Source organism: Salvelinus sp. IW2-2015, linkage group LG14 (genome assembly GCF_002910315.2).
Source record: "Salvelinus sp. IW2-2015 linkage group LG14, ASM291031v2, whole genome shotgun sequence".
In the NCBI taxonomy this organism is placed as follows: domain Eukaryota; kingdom Metazoa; phylum Chordata; class Actinopteri; order Salmoniformes; family Salmonidae; genus Salvelinus; species Salvelinus sp. IW2-2015.
In genome coordinates, this window is record NC_036854.1 from 23873118 (window position 1) to 23894375 (window position 21258).

General features: G+C 42.5%; 2 protein-coding genes across 2 annotated transcripts in view; both read left to right on the forward strand.

Annotated features, from left to right (window-relative positions):
* Positions 1–52: 52 nt before the first annotated feature.
* On the forward strand, positions 53–11246 carry LOC111972728 (denticleless protein homolog). The gene is made up of 15 exons (XM_023999786.2): positions 53–233; positions 578–703; positions 807–899; positions 2557–2618; positions 2731–2851; positions 3222–3287; positions 3712–3827; positions 3939–4012; positions 4279–4382; positions 4662–4766; positions 6031–6143; positions 6290–6379; positions 7732–7870; positions 8144–8808; positions 8942–11246. Exons 1-15 carry the CDS (start codon positions 182–184, stop codon positions 9005–9007), a joined length of 1992 nt encoding a protein of 663 aa, XP_023855554.1. The 5' UTR covers positions 53–181; the 3' UTR covers positions 9008–11246.
* Positions 11247–12817: 1571 nt separating this feature from the next.
* LOC111972729 (serine/threonine-protein phosphatase 2A 56 kDa regulatory subunit alpha isoform) overlaps positions 12818–21258 on the forward strand; it is a 140927-nt gene continuing 132486 nt past the window's right edge. Inside the window, exon 1 of the mRNA XM_023999787.2 lies at positions 12818–13927. Within this exon, the coding sequence (XP_023855555.1) occupies positions 13783–13927 (145 nt within the window). The 5' untranslated portion in view covers positions 12818–13782. The remainder of the gene's footprint in view (positions 13928–21258) is intronic.

Consider the following 21258-nt stretch of genomic DNA (forward strand, 5'->3'; position numbering starts at 1 on the left):
AAGTATAACATTTCCGACTAATCAGCGAGCGCGTCGCAACTTTAGCGGGAAATTCGTCTCTTCTTTCAGTTCATTAGTTCGCGGGAAAGTGGAGAAACAAACAGAAGATCACAGCACAGGAATTGCTCTGACGAATATAAATAGTTTTTAAAAATCGTCTGGCTTCGGCTGAGTTATAGAAATGCTTTTTCGCTCCATTGTTGACAGAGGAGTCCGTAAACGGAGGCGAAATGGTAAGAATGTTAATGTTGACAGTAATGTTGCTTGGCAGCTATAGCACAGATAGAACAATGAGAAATATATTTGGCTATAGCTAGCTAGCTAGTTAGCCAAAGTTAGTTTGGTAACTAGCTCAGCTGTGTTTACTTCAGGATTGTTGGCTGCTAGGCTGGCCATTTTGTGATGCTAATGGATGGATATTGTTGTGGGGAAGTGGCTAGCGTTAACAACTGGCTAAGAAGGAACTTGGCGGTTCCTGGGGATGGATATCACACACTGTTTTTGCTGCATGTTTCATGCACTGTTTTTGCTGCATGTTTCATAGTGGTTGTATTTGTTGTTTCCTCTTCTCCACCAGACCTCAGCCCAAAGTACCCGTTGTCCTCTCTGCTGGACGGCTACCAGTGTGCACGGCATGATGAACACATCTCATACGGGAACATGGGGGTAGCCGTGCCGCCTTTTGGATGCGCCTTCTCTACAGGTAATACAGGAAGTACTCTACTGTATGCCTATGAGGGCGTTAATTAACTATGGACCGATGTCCTGTTTTCTTCTGTTAACCATTTATTTTCCTGGCGTTTTAGCTCGAGGGTTGCAGAGTGTATTTGCTGTGGCCAACGAGGAGGGTGTCTTGAGGCTCTACAACACAGATAACAGACAGAGTCCAGTCCTGAAAGGTAACTTATCACCTGAGTGGCAAAACCACATGACCAACCGAGTAACTCAAGCATCTTGTTTTTTGGGCTGAGACAACAGATGATATGATAATGCACCCGTATTATGCAGACCGACTAGGAAAATTGTYYAAGTTCAACTTTTCCCCCGATGCCTTGAGATGGATGAAATCCTACCTTGAAGGCAGAACTCAGTGTGTCAGAGTGAGCAAGGAGCTGTCGCCCACACTTAGCTATGATGTGGGCGTGACCCAAGGGTCAATACTGGGGCCCCTCCTGTTCAGCCTGTACATTAATGATCTACCTTCTGTCTGTACTGGGTCTAAAGTTCAAATGTTTGCAGATGATACAGTGATATATGTGCATGCAAACAACAAGTTGCACAAGAACTCACTACTGTAATGGTTCAGATGACAAAGTGGCTCAGTGACTCGTGTTTGCATCTCAATGTGAAAAAAACTGTTTGCATGTTCTTCACAAAGAGGGCAACAGATGCTACTGAGCCAGATGTCTATGTGTCAGGGGAGAAGCTCCAGGTGGTATCTGATTTTAAGTACTTTGGCATCATACTTGATTCCAACCTCTCTTTTAAAAAGCATGTGAAAAAGGTAATTCAGATAACCAAATTCAACCTAGCTAATTTCCGATTTATACGAAATTGTTTGACTACAGAGGTAGCAAAACTCTACTTCAAATCTATGGTACTCCCCCACTTAACATACTGCTTGACTAGTTGGGCCCAAGCTTGCTGTACAACATTAAAACCTATTCAGTCTGTTTACAAACAGGCTCTCAAAGTGCTTGATAGGAAGCCCAATAGCCATCATCACTGTTACATCCTCAGAAAGCATGAGCTCCTGAGTGGGGAAAATCTTGTGCAATACACCGACGCATGTCTTGTATTCAAGATCCTAAATGGGCTGGCTCCCCCTCCACTCAGTTTTTTTGTTAAACAGAAAACCCAAACATATGGCAGCAGATCCACAAGGTCTGCCATGAGAGGTGACTGTATAGTTCCCTTAAGGAAAAGCATCTTTAGTAAATCCGCTTTCTCTGTGAGAGCTTCCCATGTCTGGAATACACTGCCATCAGACACACATAACTGCACCACATATCACACTTTCACAAAATGCATGAAGACATGGCTAAAGGTTAATCAGATTTGTGAACATAATCCCTAGCTGTGTATTGCCGCTTTCCATGTTATCTGTAGCTTGTGAGGTGTGGAAACACTTTGTTGCTTTTATGAATTTTGTCTTGCTGCTTTTTGTTCTATGTTGCTTTTTGTCCTATGTTGCTCTGTCTGTATGCTACGTCTTGCTTGTCCAATGTTGCTATGTCTTGCTTGTCCTATGTTGCTCTGCGTGTGCGCACTGCTCAATGATTGTTTATATTGTAATTGTTTTTAATAACCTGCCCAGGGACTGCGGTTGAAAATTAGCCGGCTGGCTGAAACCGTCACTTTTACTGAAACGTTGATTAATGTGCACTGTCCCTGTAAAAATAAAATAAACTCAAGGTTGTGAGACACAACACTGGTTGTGACTAGCCATTGCAGCTCTCTGAATCTCCAGCCTAGCTTGCCTTGTTTTAGGACCCTAACTCATTAATTGTCATCAGATGCCAATTGGGGTATAAACTTTATTTTGCTATTCCATAGAATGGATGGCGCACGAGAATGCTGTCTTTGACGTTGCTTGGGTGCCAGGGGAGGCTAGCTTGGTGAGTAGGATAAGTTTTCCCTGATTGTTTCACATCACACACAGTGGTCAGACTACTACTTTCTATAGACGTGTTAGAAGATGCATGATAAAATGTTGTGTATTTCCATCAGGTGACTGCATCAGGTGATCAGATGGCCAAGCTGTGGGACGTGACATCGGGGGAACTCCTTGGCAGCTTCAAGGGGCACCAGTGCAGCCTCAAGTCTGTTGCATTCACACAGCAGGAGAAAGGTCATTTTCATATCAATAAAAATAACTTTATTGTCCTAGAGTGGCAGTGCATGATACATTAAAAACGTAGCCATAGACATATATATATATTTTTTAAGACTGTTTCCTGAATGCAGAGACACGGCTTTGAGTGTATGGTCTTTCAGATTTCTCATGTGTGTATACCCATGCCTAAAAGGTTTTTTATTATAGGCATCATCACAGAACAGCTTGACAGTTCATCTACTGAGAACAAAACTCTCCTTAAACAGTTAATGCAGAGTTTCTGTTTTTCCTCAGGGGCGCCTGTGCTTTTTAGGCCACTGCACACTTTGTTGTTTGTGTCTGAAAACTTCTTAGTAACCATGCTAACTTCTCTCTTCTCCAACAGCTGTGTTCTGTACTGGGGGCCGAGATGGGAATATTATGGTCTGGGACACCAGGTGCAGCAAAAAAGGTAAGGACCGATATGAAAGTGATTACCGTTTTTCTTTAGTGTAAACAGTATGTTTGAAATCGATAGGTTAGTTGTTGCATATTTTGGATCTTAAATCTTTCAAAAGTTTGAATTTTTCAGTGAGTAAAGCCATGACTAAAATCTTGGGTAATTGTGCCTAATGCTCTATTAAGTTCTAGGCTGAGACGTGTTAGAAGATACTAGAATAGGGACTGCAAGTAGAACGGTAGCCCCCGCCCCTTGCACTTTACGGGCAAGTATTCGAAATCCTAATTTGTCCAAGTGATCAGTCACAAGAAGATCTGTGCACCGAAAACAAAGTTCCTTGTTAGTTGTTGCAGACTGTTGACAGACGCTACGATACCAGTTATGTGCGTCTATCTACGAGAGATTGAGTGGGTAGTGGTGTTTGTTTTCCCTTCAGATGGATTCTACAGGCAGGTGAAGCAGATCAGCGGGGCTCACAATAAGATGGATAGAAACACACCCTCTAACGCGAAGAAGAGACGCCCAGGCACACGCGGCATGTCCCCCTCTGTGGTTAGTAGTAAAACCGATCCAGTGTCAGATTTATTGTTCACTTCATACTGATTACAGTTAGGGACTGGGATATTAAGAGCAAATCTGAAATCTGTTCTCCATGTCTTGTAGGACTCCCAGCAGAGTGTCACCGTGGTGCTGTTCCGTGATGCACACACCCTCATCTCTTCAGGAGCTGTTGATGGGTAAGACATCTGATGTGTAATACTTTAATGGTACTGAGCAGTGCTGCGCTGCTCTGGTTAAGTACTGCGCTGGCCAGTTCACGTATCCGACACAGTTGCTGGAAAGGACATTGAAAGGATAACATCTGAGCCAGTATGGTTTGGTTTGGCACGATGGTGTGACAAGCTTATTAAAAATCTAGATGACTGTCATAGGGATGTATGTGAAGCCAGCAACACAAAGAACGATTCTTATTTTCGAATGTGATGTTTTTCCTTTTAACCAGGGTAATCAAGACGTGGGACCTTCGGAAAAACTACACTGCCTACCACCACGACCCCATACCACTCCAGGTGTACCCGTACCCAGGCTCCAGCACACGAAAACTAGGTGGGTTTTCTCAAACATGACTCAAATTCTTGATAATTGTATCTTTCCTTTCTTGGAATAGGCTAATCACTTATAAGATATTACTGGATTGGTGAAGCTACTGTCTGGAACTCATCCTTTCATCTAGCCAACTGTAGTAAGATCAGTGAATTCTGTAAAGGAATGAAGGAAGCAGTTTTCAAGTATTCAAACAGGTTGTTGTTTAAAAATGTAAAATAAAAAAGTGTTTGTTTCATAGAGTAGCACAAGTGTAGGACCTGACCTGTGTTCTCTGGGTAGGTTACTCGGGGATGGTGTTGGACTCCACCGGCTCCAACCTGTTCTCCAACTGCATCGACGACAACATCTACATGTTCAACGTCAGTGGATTGAAAACCACTCCAGGTAAACAAATGCCTTCTGCATGTCATTCTATTTCTATGGCCACGTCCATCAAAAGCAGGACTGCATTCAGTCCATGACTTTGTTTTATGGCAAGTTACTTTAATGCATTTGTATAGTCTCCCATCCATTCACATTAAGCTCCTGCATGCCATTACATTTTTTTTATGTCACTACCACTGTTTTCCACCAGGTGGGGCTGCACACTACTGTACGGTTGAAGCTATTTGATTTATGGGAAGCTGTCAGATAGGCAAAAATGCCATACTTTGGGAAGATTTATTTGCTGAAATAGGTAGTTGAACTGCATGTGCCAACACCGTCATAATGAATTTGGCAACTATCATTTGGCTAACGTCTCCTCTCCCCTGAAACTATTCCCCGGGTCATTGCTGTAAATGAGAATGTGTTCTCAGTCAACTTACCTGATAAAATGAATAAAAATATAACGTGCCAGCCACGTAAAGACGATTTAATACCATACAATGGCCCAGAGGTTGTTAAACAGACAGGGTGGGTACAGGAGACTGTCTGACAGAGATGAGAAATACCTCCGTGTTTGTGTTCTTAATGAGTCATCTAAGCCTGGGATGTGTTCATTAGGACATGCAAAGGATATTTTTATTTTATTTTTAGTTAGTGGAAAGAAAAAAAATTCAGTTCTTATTGGACAAGTCAAGGTAGCCCCTCCCTGTTTTACTCCGCTGTCTACTGTTCGGTGCCTAATGAACGCCACCCTGGTATTTTTACCCACTAGCTGAGACTGGGTGCTGCACTGCTGGGTGTGGGGTCTTTATTCCGACATTAGTCAAGAATGTAGCCCGGGGGGCTCTAACTTACAATGTGACCAGTCCCTTGACCGAACAGGAAGTAATATGTGTGTAGATTGGAGCGTCTCCTCAGCAGGGCTCTACAGTGCAACCATTTTACATGCATATGTGCCGAAATATTTTGCTGTGTGACCTGGAATTTTTATTTGGGAGCACCATTGCACCTAGAAAAATTAAGGATTCTAGCTTTAATATTGCAAATATTTTTCATTGCGCTCCTACATTTCTTTGTGTACATCTACTTTTTTTCAACTTGGGCACAAAAATTGTTTAGAGTTGAGCCCTGCTCCTCAGGAGGATATTTGTTTAGTTATGTTGACCACTTTTTGTGTACTCGCCCTGTGTACTCTGAACAACTGAAATGTTGTTCTGGTGGTTTCAATGTCTGGTTATGTGCACATTTATTTCTGATGTTCTAACTTGTCTTTCTTTTGCAGTGGCAGTCTTCGCTGGTCACCTCAACTCCTCGTTTTACGTCAAGTCCACTGTTAGCCCAGACGACCAGTTCCTGGCTAGTGGCTCAAGTGACCATCATACATACATCTGGAAGGTGAGCTGACGTTTAGATTTACCCAATCCAGTGAAAACCTTTCAAAAGCAGACTGATGGACGATTGCTGACAAATGAACATGCTTTGACTATTTAATAACTCTTATGTCCATGCATTTTATAATGTGTCTTAACCTCCTATTTCAGATCTCCGACCCAAAGCAGGCTCCTATGATGCTTCAGGGCCATAACCAGGAAGTGACCTCCGTAGCGTGGTGCCCGACAGATTTCACAAAGGTGAGATCTAAGATTTTGTCTATGTTCACATAGCCAGCATGATTTCAGATGGTTTGTGTTTAGAATGTTATTCGTATCAAATCAAACTTTGTCACATGTGCCGAATACAACAAGTAGACCTTACCGTAGACCTTACCAATAGACCTTACCGTGAACTGCTTACTTACAAGCCCTTACCTAACAGTGCAGTTCAAGAAGCATTAAGAACATTTTTACTGAATAAACTAAAGTAAAAAATAACACAATAACAAGGCTATATACAGAGGGGTACCGATACCGAGTCAATGTGCGAGGGTACAGGTTAGTCGAGGTAATTTGTACATGTAAGTAGGGGTGAAGTGACTATGCATAGATAATAAACAGCGAGTAGCAGCAGTGTACAATACAAATGGAGGGGAGGGGGGTCAATGTAAGTAGTCCGGTGGCCATTTGATTAATTGTTCAGCAGTCTTATGGCTTGGGGGTAGAAGCTGTTAAGGAGCCTTTTGGTCCTAGATTTGGCGCTCGGTACCACTTGCCGTGTGGTAGCAGAGAGAAAAGTCTATGCCTTGGGTGACTGGAGTTTCTGACAGTTTTTGGGGCTTTCCTCTGACACTGCATATTATATAGGTCCTGGATGGCAGGAAGCTTGGCCCCAGGGATGTACTAGGCCGTACGCACTACCCTCTAATGTCTTACGGTCAAATGCTGAGCAGTTGCCATACCAGGCGGTGATGCAACCGGTCAGGATGCCCTCGATGGTGCAGCTGTAGAAGTTTTTGAGGATCTGGGGACCCATGCCACATCTTTTCGGTCTCCTGAGGGGGAAATGGTGGTGTTGTGTCCTCTTCATGACTGTCTTGGTGATGTGGACACCAAGGCACTTGAAACTCTCCACCCGCTCCACTACAGCCCCGTCGATGTTAATGGGGGCCTGTTCGGCTCGCCTTTTCCTGTAGTCCACGATCAGCGTTTTTTTTTTGTCTTGCTCACGTTGCGGGAGAGGTTGTTGTCCTGGCACCACACTGCCAGGTCTCCGACCTCCCTATAAGCTGTCCCATCGTGTCCGACGGCGATGGGATTTGAGAACGCTCACCCTGTTGCTTCCAAGAAATACACCTTTTGTGCTGCTTTTAGATCCGTTTTGTGTCCGTGGAGCAAATGTTTACGTTGTAAATTGTGTGCCTTTGCCATAAAACAGAGTTGTGATAGTTGAAGTGGTCAGGAGGAGGTGTAGGTTTGTAGCCTAGGTAGACCAGACTGAAAGCTGCATTCACCATTGAAACAATGTGTGCAGCGTTCAGTCTGGCTTTAACCAGGCTAGGTGAGGTGCAGATTGGGGCCCTGTGTAATATCATGCTCTGTCTTGTCAGATTGCTTCCTGCTCTGACGACAACACCGTACGGATCTGGCGTCTGGACCGGGGGACGGATGGAGCAAAGTCCTCTGTCGGAGAGGCCAATCTGGTGGGCTGGGCATGTCCCAAACCTGCCACCACCGTGTCCATTCCAAGTGAGTACCGCTACTGCTGCTATTTATCAGCAGAGAGAGGGTACATGACATTTTTGACATTCCGATCAATGAGAGAATTGGATTGGACATTAATAAAATGACCTGATGAAGATGGGGAATATCTGGAATTTCGTATCCATTGCAGTGGTTAACATCCTTAATTGTTTTTACTGGTCTGCGTAGCCAAACGATAACAGAGATGACTATCGCCAATGCTTCTTGAACAAGGGGAACTCTTTGGATTGAAATTGAAACTCTGTTTCGCTCTCTAAGGGCCTTTGAATCACGTGAAGTCCACCACAGCCAAGAGTCCCCAGGCAGGGAGTCTGGGGGCCCTGTCCTCCCCCCAGCCTGCCGCCTGCGCCCAAGGTAGAGCCGATGTACCTCTACACTCCAGCACCTCCACTCTTCAGGCCCAGGGTGCTAAGGCCACCCTCCTATGCCAGAAAACATCCTCCTCCATCAGGAACTGGTTTTCCCGAACCCCTATGTCTCCTTGGGAACAGGTCACCTCTCCTCTCCACACGGTGCTCAGMCCCCAGAGCACAACCGGTACTGCTCCCTCGGGGAGGAGGGCCAAGCGCCGACTGGAGACGGCTGACTGTGGGGCAGCAGGGGGCTGCAAAGGTGCAGGGGAGTGCAACTGCGTTACGGAGCTCTACCCCGCAGCCAAGAGCAGCCGGGGACTGGCAGGCATGTGCTGCCCCAGCCAGGAGCCACCTCAGGCGGGCACAGAGAGGAGTGAGGCCTGGGGAGGAGCGGACCTCCAGGTGGAGGACCCATCCACACAGGCAGACAAGGAGAACCACTTTCCAGGTGGGGCAGATTGGTTGTCAGTGATGAGCCAGAGGCTGATGAAAGGTGTGGGAAACACCAGCAGCATTCCCAGAAGCCCCAGTGCCTGCAAGAGGCGAGATGGCAGGATGCCCACCTCACCGGTATGTACAAGTTGACCTGAAATTAGTGATGTTACAGTATGTCCAGGATTGGCTCCCAATGTAGAACAAACACTGATGGCTCTAACTGCATAATATGGTACCTGTTGTCATTTATCTTTCTCTTCTCTCTCAGGCAATGCGCTCACCACGATCCATGCAGAAAATATCCTCATACTTCCAGCAAAAGACTTCGGAGTAATCAGCTTAGATTGAAATTGTACTCTCAGTGCTGAGAGAGAGAGCGTGCAAAATCCTTTGATGCTCCTACAATATATAGATATTCTGTATTTTAATTGGGATCACTGTTCAACCGAGAACTATTTTTAAATATACATTTATACAGTATCAGTCAAGTTTGGACACACCTGCTCATTCAAGTTTTTTTTTCTTTCTTTCTACTATTTTCTACATTGTAGAATAATAGTAAAAACATCAAAACTATGAAATAACACATGGAATCATATAGTAACCAAAAAAGTGTTTAACAAATCAAAATACATTTGAGATTCTTCAAAGTAGCCACACTTTGCCTTGATGACAGCTTTGCAATCTCTTGGCATTCTCAACAAGCTTCATGAGGTAGTCACCTGGACTGCTTTTTCAACAGTCTTGAAGGATTTCCCTCATGCTGAGCAAATGTTGGCTGCTTTTCCTTCACTCATCCCAAACCATCTCAATTGGGTTGATGTCGGGTGATTTGTGGAGGCCAGGCCATCTGATGCAGCACTCCATCGTTCTCCGTATTGGTCAAATAGCCCTTACACAGCCTGGGGGTGTGTTGGGTCATTGTCCTGTTGAAAAGCAAATGATTGTCCCACTAAGCGCAAACCAGATGGGATGGCGTATCACTGCCGAATGCTGTGGATGATCTCCGCATGTGTGGCTCCCACCGTGAAGTGGGTGGTGTGACAGTGTCACCAGCAAGGCACCCCCACACTATCAGTGATTTAACCATGCTGGTTAAGTGTGCCTTGAATTCTAAATAAATCACTGATAGTGTCACCAGCAAAGCACCCCCACACTATCACACCACCCACTTCACGGTGGGAACCACACATGCGGAGATCATCTGTTCACCTACTCTGCATCTCACAAAGACATTGAAGTTGGAATCAAAAATCTCAAATTTGGACTCATCAAACTAAAGGACTGATTTCCACTGGTCTAATGTCCATTGCTCGTGTTTCTTGGCCCAAGCAAGTCTCTTCTTATAGGTGTCCTTTAGTAGTGATTTTTTTTTTCCAGCAGCAATTTGACCATGAAGGCCTGGTGTTACGCGGTCTCCTCTGAACAGTTGATGTGTCTGTTACTTGAACTCTGTGACTCATTTATTTGGGCTGCAATCTGAGTGCAGGATATTGTCAATTTCTGAGGCTAGTAACTCTAATGATCTTATTTTCTGCAGCAGAGGTAACTCTGGGTCTTCCTTTACTGTGGCGGTCCTCACGAGAGCCAGTTTCATCATAGTGCTGGATGGTTATTCATATTTCTTAATTTTCACAGGATTGACTGACCTTCATGTCTTACAGTAATGATGTACTGTTTATTTTTGCTTATTTGAGCTGCTCTTGCCATATGGACTTGATCTTTTTGTTGAACACTTTTTTGGTTACTACATGATTCCATATGTGTTATTTCATATTTTTGATGTCTTCTCTATTTTTACTATTTTCTACATTGTAGAATAATAAGAAACCCTTGAATGAGCAGGTGTGTCAACTTTTCACTGGTATTGTATATATGTGGGTTGATTCTTAACCTTCAAATCCTCAGTGGGTACAATATTGTGTATCCTTAAGACAGGTTGTTAACTTAACATAGACAAACTTTCGAGAGATTCCTCTTCTCGTGTCTTTATTTTGTACATTAACTTTGTATACTTGGTGTGGATTTTTTTGCCATCAGTTTATTCATTTGTATGAGATATTGTATAAGTTCTGTGAATGTGTATATGATTATTGCTTGTATAAACTGACTTTAGCCAAAGTTGCTGTGTCTTTCTGAACTTTTCATTGATTAAATACCATCACCTTGGCATACAACTTTGGAGTGGTACAGATCTAGGATCAGCTTTTCTTCCCCTAACCTTAACCATTAGTGGGTGAAATTCTTCACCCTACACCGTTCATGTCATGTCTGCACAAGTTTGAATTCCAGTGTTGGCTCCCCATACTGAATAATTAGCTGTCACGCTACAATTCATGAAGTGACCATGGGACTGGAATTAGTACTAGAGAAGTATGTCAGATTTCACTACAAAATATTTAGATATTGCAGAAAGTATGTCCCTAGACAACAATACTTGTAAAATAAAAGTTAAGAGCCAACTTTTGTGTTGTTGGTATCATAGAAATATATGTCTATGGTACTGTGTACTACATTTCTCTTTAGGTTAACAGCCCCATGCAATGCTGTTCATCAGTAAAAGGTTTCCAACACTGGTCTCCAACCTGTTTTTCCTGTATACTTTCCCCTTCTGTTGTTTTAACCTGACACCAAAGGTTATTTGTCACATGCTTTGTACACAACAGGTGTAGACTAACTGAAATGCTTACTTGCGGGCCATTCCCAACAATGCAGAGAGAAATAATAGATAAGTAATGACACAATTTCATTCATTTAGCACACACTCTTATTCAGAGCAACTTACAGGAGCAATTAGGGTTAAGTGCCTTGCTCAAGGGTACATCAGCAGATTTTGCACATAGTTGGTTCGGGGATGCACACCAGCAACCTTTCAGTTGCTGACCAAATGCTCTTAACCGCTAAGCTACCTGCCGCCCTCAAATATTAAAAGCAATAATAAACACACATGCGTTTTGCGCTGTGTTAATCGTATTTTGACAAATAATTAGATAATTATTTATCCTTTGTGCTGAAAGGAGATTTGGAAAGCATGATAGTTTGTATACCTGTCAACCTGCAATATATTTGTCTCATGAGAACATTTTCTTCTGCTCTCTTCGTGTGATCACGTGCAAAGGTTAGCATGCTACTAGTGCTTGAGGGCTTACATTCAGAGAATCACATGGGGTCAAACCACTCACTTTGCTGTAATAACCTTACATAGTAGGTGTAGAAAGACGCCTGAGCGGAGTCCCCACTTCCAATTTTCAGGGGAAATTGAAGTTAGGTTGAAAATATCCCTGAAAACCGGCACCATCCGCTTTCTGCAAACACTGCTAAGGGTGTTGCTGTAAATGTAGGGGACAGGTTTATGGTCCATGCTATCTGGGAATCATTGGGATGTCCCTACCCCATTGAAGTTGACATTTAAAATGGTGAAGGTAAGGGTTAAGGTTAGGGTAGGGGGACTTCCCAAGGATTCTGGATAGCACTAACCACACATTTGTTGGATGCTACAGTGTGTCCTGATGGATAAAAATAGCATCATGATGTACTTGCAATTGCAAGTGCCTGGCCTCAAAATAATCACTCACCAGTGTGATCTGAAAAGACAATTGTGACTTTTTTTATTTGGATCTTAGTACAGTATCTAGCCTATTTATAAACGTTTCCAACTTTTCATTGGCTGAAAGTTGATTGCATTATATTTGAAACCGGGCTGCCTCCCGTGCCCCGTTCAAAGCCCATGCGATGTAGCCTCCAAACAAAAGTGACATAATTCTGCACGTATAGTAATTTGTACGATTATGTGTTTTAGCGTGCAAAGTGATTGCTTTTGATTTAAAAAAAATGTTAGACACTTCAAACATTTATTTTGAGGAAAATATATCTTGAATGTTTCTGGACTGCACTATGCTGCCTTGTTGACAAAATGAMCGATCGGCACAGATTACTGTTCGATTTGAGAAGGCGCTCCTCCCTCCCCGCTTTCGTCCGGTGACGTCATGGGCATTTGCCCGGTGCCCGCGGCTCAGCATAATCGAATCCGCCCATTGTCACATGGTTTAGAGCCCGGTCTTAATCGAATTCGATTGGTTAAAAAGGCATGGAGCGTGCAAGGTTCTACATTTTTGTTGGATACTGGCGTTGTCTGTCAATTACGTACACTCGTGTCACAAAATGCAACCTCGACAACGATGCGAAACTGTTTACGGTTGCACAGAGTCTACAGTGTTTTGGCTTCTGCATGGATGTGTTTTATCTAACGAATCTATTGGAAAAGTTATTGTTGAGGTCCRAGTATAACTGAAAATTCCTTATCGGGGTGTCAGTGCAACTCGATGAACAGATAATTCCGACTAAATGGATACGGGAAAGTGCTGAACATGACTCCATTGGCGCCGCTGTTCTTCCGATACGAACGTTACTGAGTAACGTTAGTTCGAGGTTGTCAGACTTCATTCGTCCAGACTATTTTTTTTTTTAGACAAAGCCAACTGCGGCTACAAGACACGGAATATAGTATTTATTTTCTTGTGAAAATAGTATGAATTTCATCATGAGAGTTCGCTTTAAATTGTAAATGTTCATATTATCTAGCTAGCTAACTCTGCGTTTTAACACTTTAGCCAAGAAGCTAGCTAGCGGTAGCATTTTTTTGTCTGTCATTTACAGTACATGGCATAACGTTACTTGTTTTCTCTGAAATAGCTAGTTAGCTATAAAAATGACAACACTAGCAACAGGTATATTGCAGAAATGACAAGTTAACAAATATACCCAGCAATTTAGTTAGGCAATGTTTCTGTTGTCAGATAATTAGTTAACGTTAGCCTAGCAACTTTGGCTTGTTAACGCGTAACGTTCGTTTTGTAAGCAGCTCGCTGGACTCTCAACAAGCGGACCGAATTATGCGGGCTTTACATGGAAACTGATTAACAAGCTACAGTAGTGGATCCAACAAGGAGAAGAGGTGTTCTTTAAAGCTTGCGGTTCACTCCATTATTTCAAGTTGGAGAATATTTGGATGCGGCTGGGCTGGGAGACATAGCCTACGTGTGGTAACCCCTGAATCTGTCTTTGGTGCACTTGTAAAACATATTTTAACGTTATAGTTTATGCACCACAATGTCGGCTATCTCTGCGACTGAGAAAGTGGACGGGTTCACACGAAAATCAATGAGGAAAGCCCAGAAACAGAAGAAATCTCAAGGGTCGTCCCAGTTCCGAACTCAAACTCTTACCGAGCTTTCACCCTTGCCGCAGCTCAAAGGTAAGACTAACTACTAGAGGATTAACAATTCGGCCTGAAATAGTGTCCATGAAAGGGTGGTGGTGTAGTGTTGATACTTTCCCTTTACACCTGCAAACGTGATCAATACCTGACGTACTCAGACATCGATCTGTATAGGGATACAAATGTGTTGGTGGTGAATGCAACGCGGAAACTATGGGTAACGTTAGCTAATGACAGTTGCGATGACATGCATATTCAGCTTCTGTTCCTGGGCACCCAGCTGTGATCCGTGTTCAGGTGTGCTCACAAGGACTGAAGTGCAATCCTTGTAAACTAGGCTACATTGAGCTGATGAGATTGATCTACTTGCAGATACTGTTGTAAATTGTACACTGCCTACGTTTTAGTTGGTGCTGATCTCTGTTCTGATATCTTCTCTCCATCGGTGTCAGTTCCTCCATTCTCAGAAATGGCACCTTTGTTATTTATTTATTTATTTATTTTACCGTTATTTTACCAGGTAAGTTGACTGAGAACACGTTCTCATTTGCAGCAACGACCTGGGGAATAGTTACAGGGGAGAGGAGGGGGATGAATGAGCCAATTGTAAACTGGGGATTATTAGGTTATGCATGGTATCTGTTATTTTGACAGAGGGGACTGTGAAGAGAGACACAGGTACATATACATGCATACGCACACATGCTAGCACATGCACACTACACAGATGTACCTTGTAATGTTGTTGTATGGTGGTATTATACATTTTGTATTGTAGATATGTAGTGGTGTAATAATGTTGTTCTGTATTATCTTTTGTTTTATTTGTGATGCAAGTGCCTTAATGTGTTTGGACCCCAGGAAGGATAGCTAATGGGGATCCCTAATAAATACAATGTTATTCCAGCCAGCTACATATTGTACCATACTACTATCACAATTCACCTGGATATTTGTTGAATAATGAAGTTAGTGGTTATTTTCCTGTATAAGACATATGGTCCTAAGGCCAGACAATTACATTAATTTCTGTTTTGAATACATGCAAGCAAGCTACAGAGCTCTCTGTAAACATAGGCCTACTACGGTATTTAATAACTTTATATTTTTGGTAAAGAGAAGCCTGCATATTAGGGCTCCCGAGTGGCGCAGCAGTCTAATGCACTTCAACTCAGTGCTAGAGGCCTCACTACAGACACCCTGGTTCAAATCCAGGCTCTATCACAACCGGCCGTGATTGGGAGTCCCATAGGGCGGCGCACTCAGCATCATCTGGGTTTGTCCGGTGTAGGCAGTCATTGTAAATAAGAATTTGTTCTTAACTGACTTGCCTAGTTAAATAAAGGTATTAAAAAAAATCTATGTCCCTTTCTGGGAATTTTAACCCAGTTGCAGAGAGTGATATGTTTTGTACACCTTGGCAGCCAGGATAATTGTAATCTGCTCAAGCTACTGTAAYTTGTGTTATAGGATATTTCAAGATTGATACTTTAATCAGTTGCCTCTAAACAAACATTTCTATAGTCAAATTCCTCAATCCAAAACTGTCGGACACAATGAAACCTATGGGGATTAAGTTGCTTCATACTCCAGTATTATTGGAGTTGATGAGAGAGGTTCAGAATACCAGAATCCAAAATGCTCTGCACTTTTAAGTGCATACCTTTTATCTTCATTCAGGAATTTTGCCAAATTCAGTCTTGGCTATATATCTCAATCACACGTGTGAATTGAGCAACAGTGATGAACTTCCCTTTGTCAACTCCACATATTACAAGGTCAAGAGCTTGGTTATTATCTGATGGGCTCCCACTGTGGCTTGTCTGTCCCCAGGTCATTTGTACAGTTCATTATAGGAACTCTCCAAATGTAGCTCAATGGCATCTGTGTTGTAATGACAATTTGATCTTTAATGTTGATGCAGAGTAATAGAGATTTTGGCAGAAGCCTGTCTGGGAGAGAAATGTCAATGTATTCAGGAATAACATGTGTCCATAAGTTTGAATCAATGTGCTTCCTTTCACCTTAAGAGGCCATTTTGAAGACTCAAAATTCACCCTGTCCTCACAACTACTGCATGGTATTGTGAAGACTCCTGAAACTTCATTTTCTAAAGCAAAACCTCTCACTGATTTCATCAGTCAAGTTCAGACAAGTTAGCCTTCCAACATGTTGAAATGGCAAGGGAAAAGTGCAGACACACTAAACCTTGGGCCTACATGGCATTGACTTGGTTACTGCTGCTTGTGGATTGATGAAATGTTTAACTGGTTGTTATTTGTGAGGTTTCGTCTTTGTTTGGTTAGAAAGGTAATATGCAGTTAGTTATACACTACACTGAATGAAGGCATTGATGGATATTACAGAGTAACGTGTCATAAACGGCCCCACACCAGCGGGACCAGAAGTTCAGGTGCAGAGGGAGAGACCCTAGGGAGTTTCAGGCTACCCTCAGTGGGGTGGTCTCCCACCAGGCCCCCAGTGTCCGGTCTGGAGCGTGAAGACATGCACTTTGCTTGGAAGCTACTGCGTTGCAACCTAGCGGTGCCAAAAGCCCTGGTCACTCCTAGAAAGCCTATGTAAATTGCCAGAACAGCCCAGAAAATGAAAACAATTATGGACGTTTTGGGCTGTAAAATTTTATTATTTTGATCAAGTTTGATCCCCTCGGTTATTTTAGAGTCACGAAGGTCCTTAGTGAACATTTTTTGTTGTTGGTGCCATTCAGCAATATGGCCCGCTTCAAATTCAATCAGGAGTTTTCCATAGGAATACATGGATGACGTCAGCGCTTTCACTATCTATTGGTTTTAATGTCTATGGGGAGCACATGATGATGGATAGACAAGCTCTTTCTGAATAGAAAAAAAAATGTTGGCATCAGTATTCATTTGATCATGGAAAATTCTCAATTAGTCTATTTTAATAGTTTAGTACCTAGTAGTTATATAGTAGTAGACTAGCCTAGTATGTAGTTTCATGGCCCTTTTTATTCTGATAGTTGTAGTCGACCATAACCTCGAGGCTACTTTTGTATTCTTGCGCCTGTGAATGGGTGGCATTTTTTATTGATGTCACAGACGGGTTCAGCTCCGGGTGATGATAATGCTGGCGTGACTCACTGCTTTGAATGGAGGATTGTGTAAAGGGGTTTGGTGTGTGTATATATTTATTTAATTTTCATAAACTGATAAAACACAGGTACAAAATCAAGGTGACTTACAAAGATGAGGCCGAAGTGCAAAAGAGGGTAATGTAGTGTCCACAACTAAATAATCATTGTGGAATCTGAAAAGACACATATCCCGAAAGCATGATGGAGTACTACATGCACATGCTAACAGAAAGTAACCAGGTTGGTAGCTTGCGTGTCATTGTAACAAAGTATTTATAAACAACAAATCTCAAATCCAAATAAATAGAAAGCATATTGCATAGATACAATTCTATCATTGATTCTGGCCCAATAGGCCTGACATATTACCTCTTTCAAGGAGCTTTCTGTTTTGATAGGGTTATTTTGCTTGCCTATAAACCTTTAGGCCTACCTATAGAAAAATTGAAAAACACTTCTGCATCCCTGCCCAGCCTGGCAAGAGTGGCCCGAAGGGTGTTTAGCATCCCCAGTAGCTCTGCAAGCGCGGAGAGGATATTCTCCGCTGCTGGCCTGCTGTCAAGGCACCATCGCATGAGCCTGAAGCCACAGACTCTGGCCAAACTCGTGTTTCTAAAAGTGAATTCAAAGGTCTAATAAGTCATTTTATGTTTCATTTTTACTTCATTCTAAGTAAGTCACAGCCTATATGTGCAATTTAGACTATAATGATTTAATACAACAAAATGTTGTTTAAATGCTGAGTGCTCAATGTTCCTGCCAGCCTAGTGTCGCTCTCGCAAATGCGTCACAATTTAGTTCTTTGTAGTCTATGGCCTTGAAATAATTGAGATAATAGGCTAATAATATAGCCTAAATAATTCATTTTCATTCTTTCTTAGACTACCTGTCTGGCTCCTGACCTATTTAGTGTTTTATGTGCTGTTTAATATGACATGTAGCCTATTTGAAATGATGAGCGCTTCTTAAAAAATATGTCATATGGTTTGGTTTCAAAACCAAATGGTATGCTATGTAGTCACAAAAATAGATGGGTGTTGGTTAAATTGATTTTAATGAATGGAGTAAAGTTGTAGCAGCTTTTATTTTATTTTTTTTGTGAGCAAAGAACGGTTTTTAGCGGAGCGGTTGGAAAGGACATGAGTTGGATTATCGACTGCTCATGTCCGCTCACATACTCTGGTACAAAGTAATGTGATGTTTTTTCAGCCTTTCAGACAGAATGACCTGCAGAATGATTGACTGTCCCTGTAAAGCTGTGCAAGAATGCATGCTTATTTGAGTGACTTCAAAGTAATTAGGAACAGTGGTTAGCTCCCCTCCTCACAGCCAACTGGATGTCTTGCTGGGGAGGTGATTGCCATGACCGGGATGTCTGTGTCAGACAGGCTACTGATTCCCCCACCAACTATCTCTCTCTCCCTTCTTCCCCCTCTCTCCTTCCCTCTCTCTCTGGAGCAGAGACCTCACCCTACCTCTCTTGTGTTGCCTTATCTTTCCGTTCCTCTGACCCCCTTTTGTCCCATCTGTGAGCCTGTAAGAGTAATAGCAGAGCTAGACTAATGCATGAGTGAAATGGGTTGCGCAGAGGAGGAGGAGGAGGAGTAGCTCACCTCTTGTGTTGGTGTAGGCTCTGATGTGTCAAATGAGCAGTGGTTTTTGTGGCAAAGTTCAATTGGGGCAATAATTTATTTGCAGTTAGCCGTGCGCGGGTGTGTGTTTGACTCCCACATAGAGGTTTACCCCATGCTCATTTGATTGCTGACTGTGGTTCCATCTGTGGTTGAAGTCCAAGGAATGGTTCCTGTCTGCTTCCCAGAGGACTCACTCTGGCTCTCCCTCTTGTTCCCAATCAACTACTTTTTAAATAACTCACCCAGGTCGATTTGCTGTTTCACTCACATTGAAATACTCCCTGGGTATAAAGATAGCTGGCCTGTTTTGATTTATTTTAAATCCATACTCTTGACAGGAAGCAATGTGGTTGTGCACCTCTGGTTTTATAAAATTGGCTTAGCTGTGTCTGCACTGATAGGGGAGCGACAGCTTTGGATTCATACGAATGCCTCTGTCGTGAATAAAAAGTGATTTCCTCTGGAATAGTCCTGAACAATTAGCCCACACACGTGGGCCTATTTCCTAGAACACAATCAGCTTGACATTGCTCATATTTCAATGCATTCTAAAAGGCTTGCCTACACATCTGAACTTTATTTGCATTATAACACTATATTCCACAGTCTACGCATCATGACAATAGCCTAAATGCTTTACTGTGACCTTTCTCAGCTTGAATCGTGCTATGTTTGTTAGGGCTGGGAATTGTCAGGGACCTCACGATACGATATTATCACGTTACTTAAGTGCTGATACGATATGTATTGCAATTCTCACAATTCTATATGTATTGTGATTCAATATTGCGATTTGATGTTCCAAACATATTTCTCTGTATGTCTGCTGGAGAGAGATGCGAGAGCATGAGAAAATTAGTTTTGATCGATCATGCAAATAAGTGTTAAACATGTTGGCTCACTATTTAAAAAGATGGAGAAGAAGCTAAAGGATGRAAAAAAAGAAGAAAWAAAAGAGTTTTGGCGCATGTACAGGTGGACCACAGCGACGTACAAAACATTAGGAACACTTACTCTTTCCTTGACAAAATGACTGACCAGGTGAAATCTATGATCCCTTTTTGATGTCACCTCTTGAAATCCACTTCAATCAGTGTAGATGAAGGGGAGGAGACCGGTTAAAGAAGGATTTTTAACCCTTGAGAAAATTGAGAATGGCTCCCGAGTGGCGCTTCGGTCTAAGGCACTGTGTCTCAGTGCTAGAGGCCTCACTACAGACACCCTGGTTGAAATCCAGGCTGTATCACAACCGGCCGTAATTGGGAGTCCCATAGGGTGGCGCACAATTGGCTCATCGTCATCCGGGTTTGGCCGGTGTAGGCCATCATTGTAAATTAGAATATGTTATTAACTGCCTAGTTAAAGGGAAAATAAAAATGGTGTATGTGTGCCATTCAGAGGGTGAAGGGGCAAGACAAAATATTTAAGTGCCTTTGAAGAGGGTATGTTAGTAGGTGCCAGGTGCACCGGTTTGTGTCAAGAACTGCAACGCTGCTGGGTTTTTCTGTGCTCAACAGTTTCCCTTGTGTATCAAGAGTGGTCAGCCACCCAAAGGAGATTCAGCCAAGACGCAACTGTGGGGAGCATTGGAGTCAACAAGGGCCAGCATCCCTGTGGAACGCTTTCGACACCTTGTATTAGAGGTCGACCGATTATGATTTTTCAACGCCGATACCAATTATTGGAGGACCAAAAAAAGCCGATACCGATTAATCGGACGATTTTTAAAAACATTTTTATTTGTAATAATGACAATTACAACAATACTGAATGAACACTTATTTTTACTTAATATAATACATCAATAAAATCAATTTAGCCTCAAATAAATAATGAAACATGTTCAATTTGGTTTAAATAATGCAAAAACAAAGTGTTGGAGAAGAAAGTAAAAGTGAAATATGTGCCATGTAAGAAAGCTAACGTTTAAGTTCCTTGCTCAGAACATGAGAACATATGAAAGCTGGTGGTTCCTTTTAACATGAGTCTTCAATATTCCCAGGTAAGAAGTTTTAGGAGAAGATGATGGATGCCATCCGTTAGATAAAATACGGAACGGTTCCATATCTCACTGAAAGAATAAATGTTTTGTTTTCGAGATGATAGTTTCCAGATTCGACCATATTAATGACCTAAGGCTCGTATTTCTCTGTGTTATTATGTTATAATTAAGTCTATGATTTGATAGAGAAGTCTGACTGAGCGATGGTGGGCACCAGCAGGCTTGTAAGCATTCATTCAAACAGCACTTTCCTGCGTTTTCCAGCAGCTCTGCTGTTCATGAATTCAAGCCTATCAACTCCGAGATTAGGCTTGTGTAACCAATGTGAAATGGCTAGCTAGTTAGCGGGGTGCACGCTAATAGTGTTTTCAAATGTCACTCGCTCTGAGACTTGAAGTAGTTGTTCCCCTTGCTCTGCATGGGTAACGCTGCTTCGAGGTGGCTGTTGTCATTGTGTTCCTGGTTCGAGGCCAGGTAGGGCGAGGAGAGGGATGGAAGCTATACTTGTTACACTGGCATACTAAAGTGCCTATAAGAACACCAATAGTCAAAGGTTAATGAAATACAAATGGTATAGAGAGAAATAGTCCTATAATTCCTATAATAACTAAGCAAC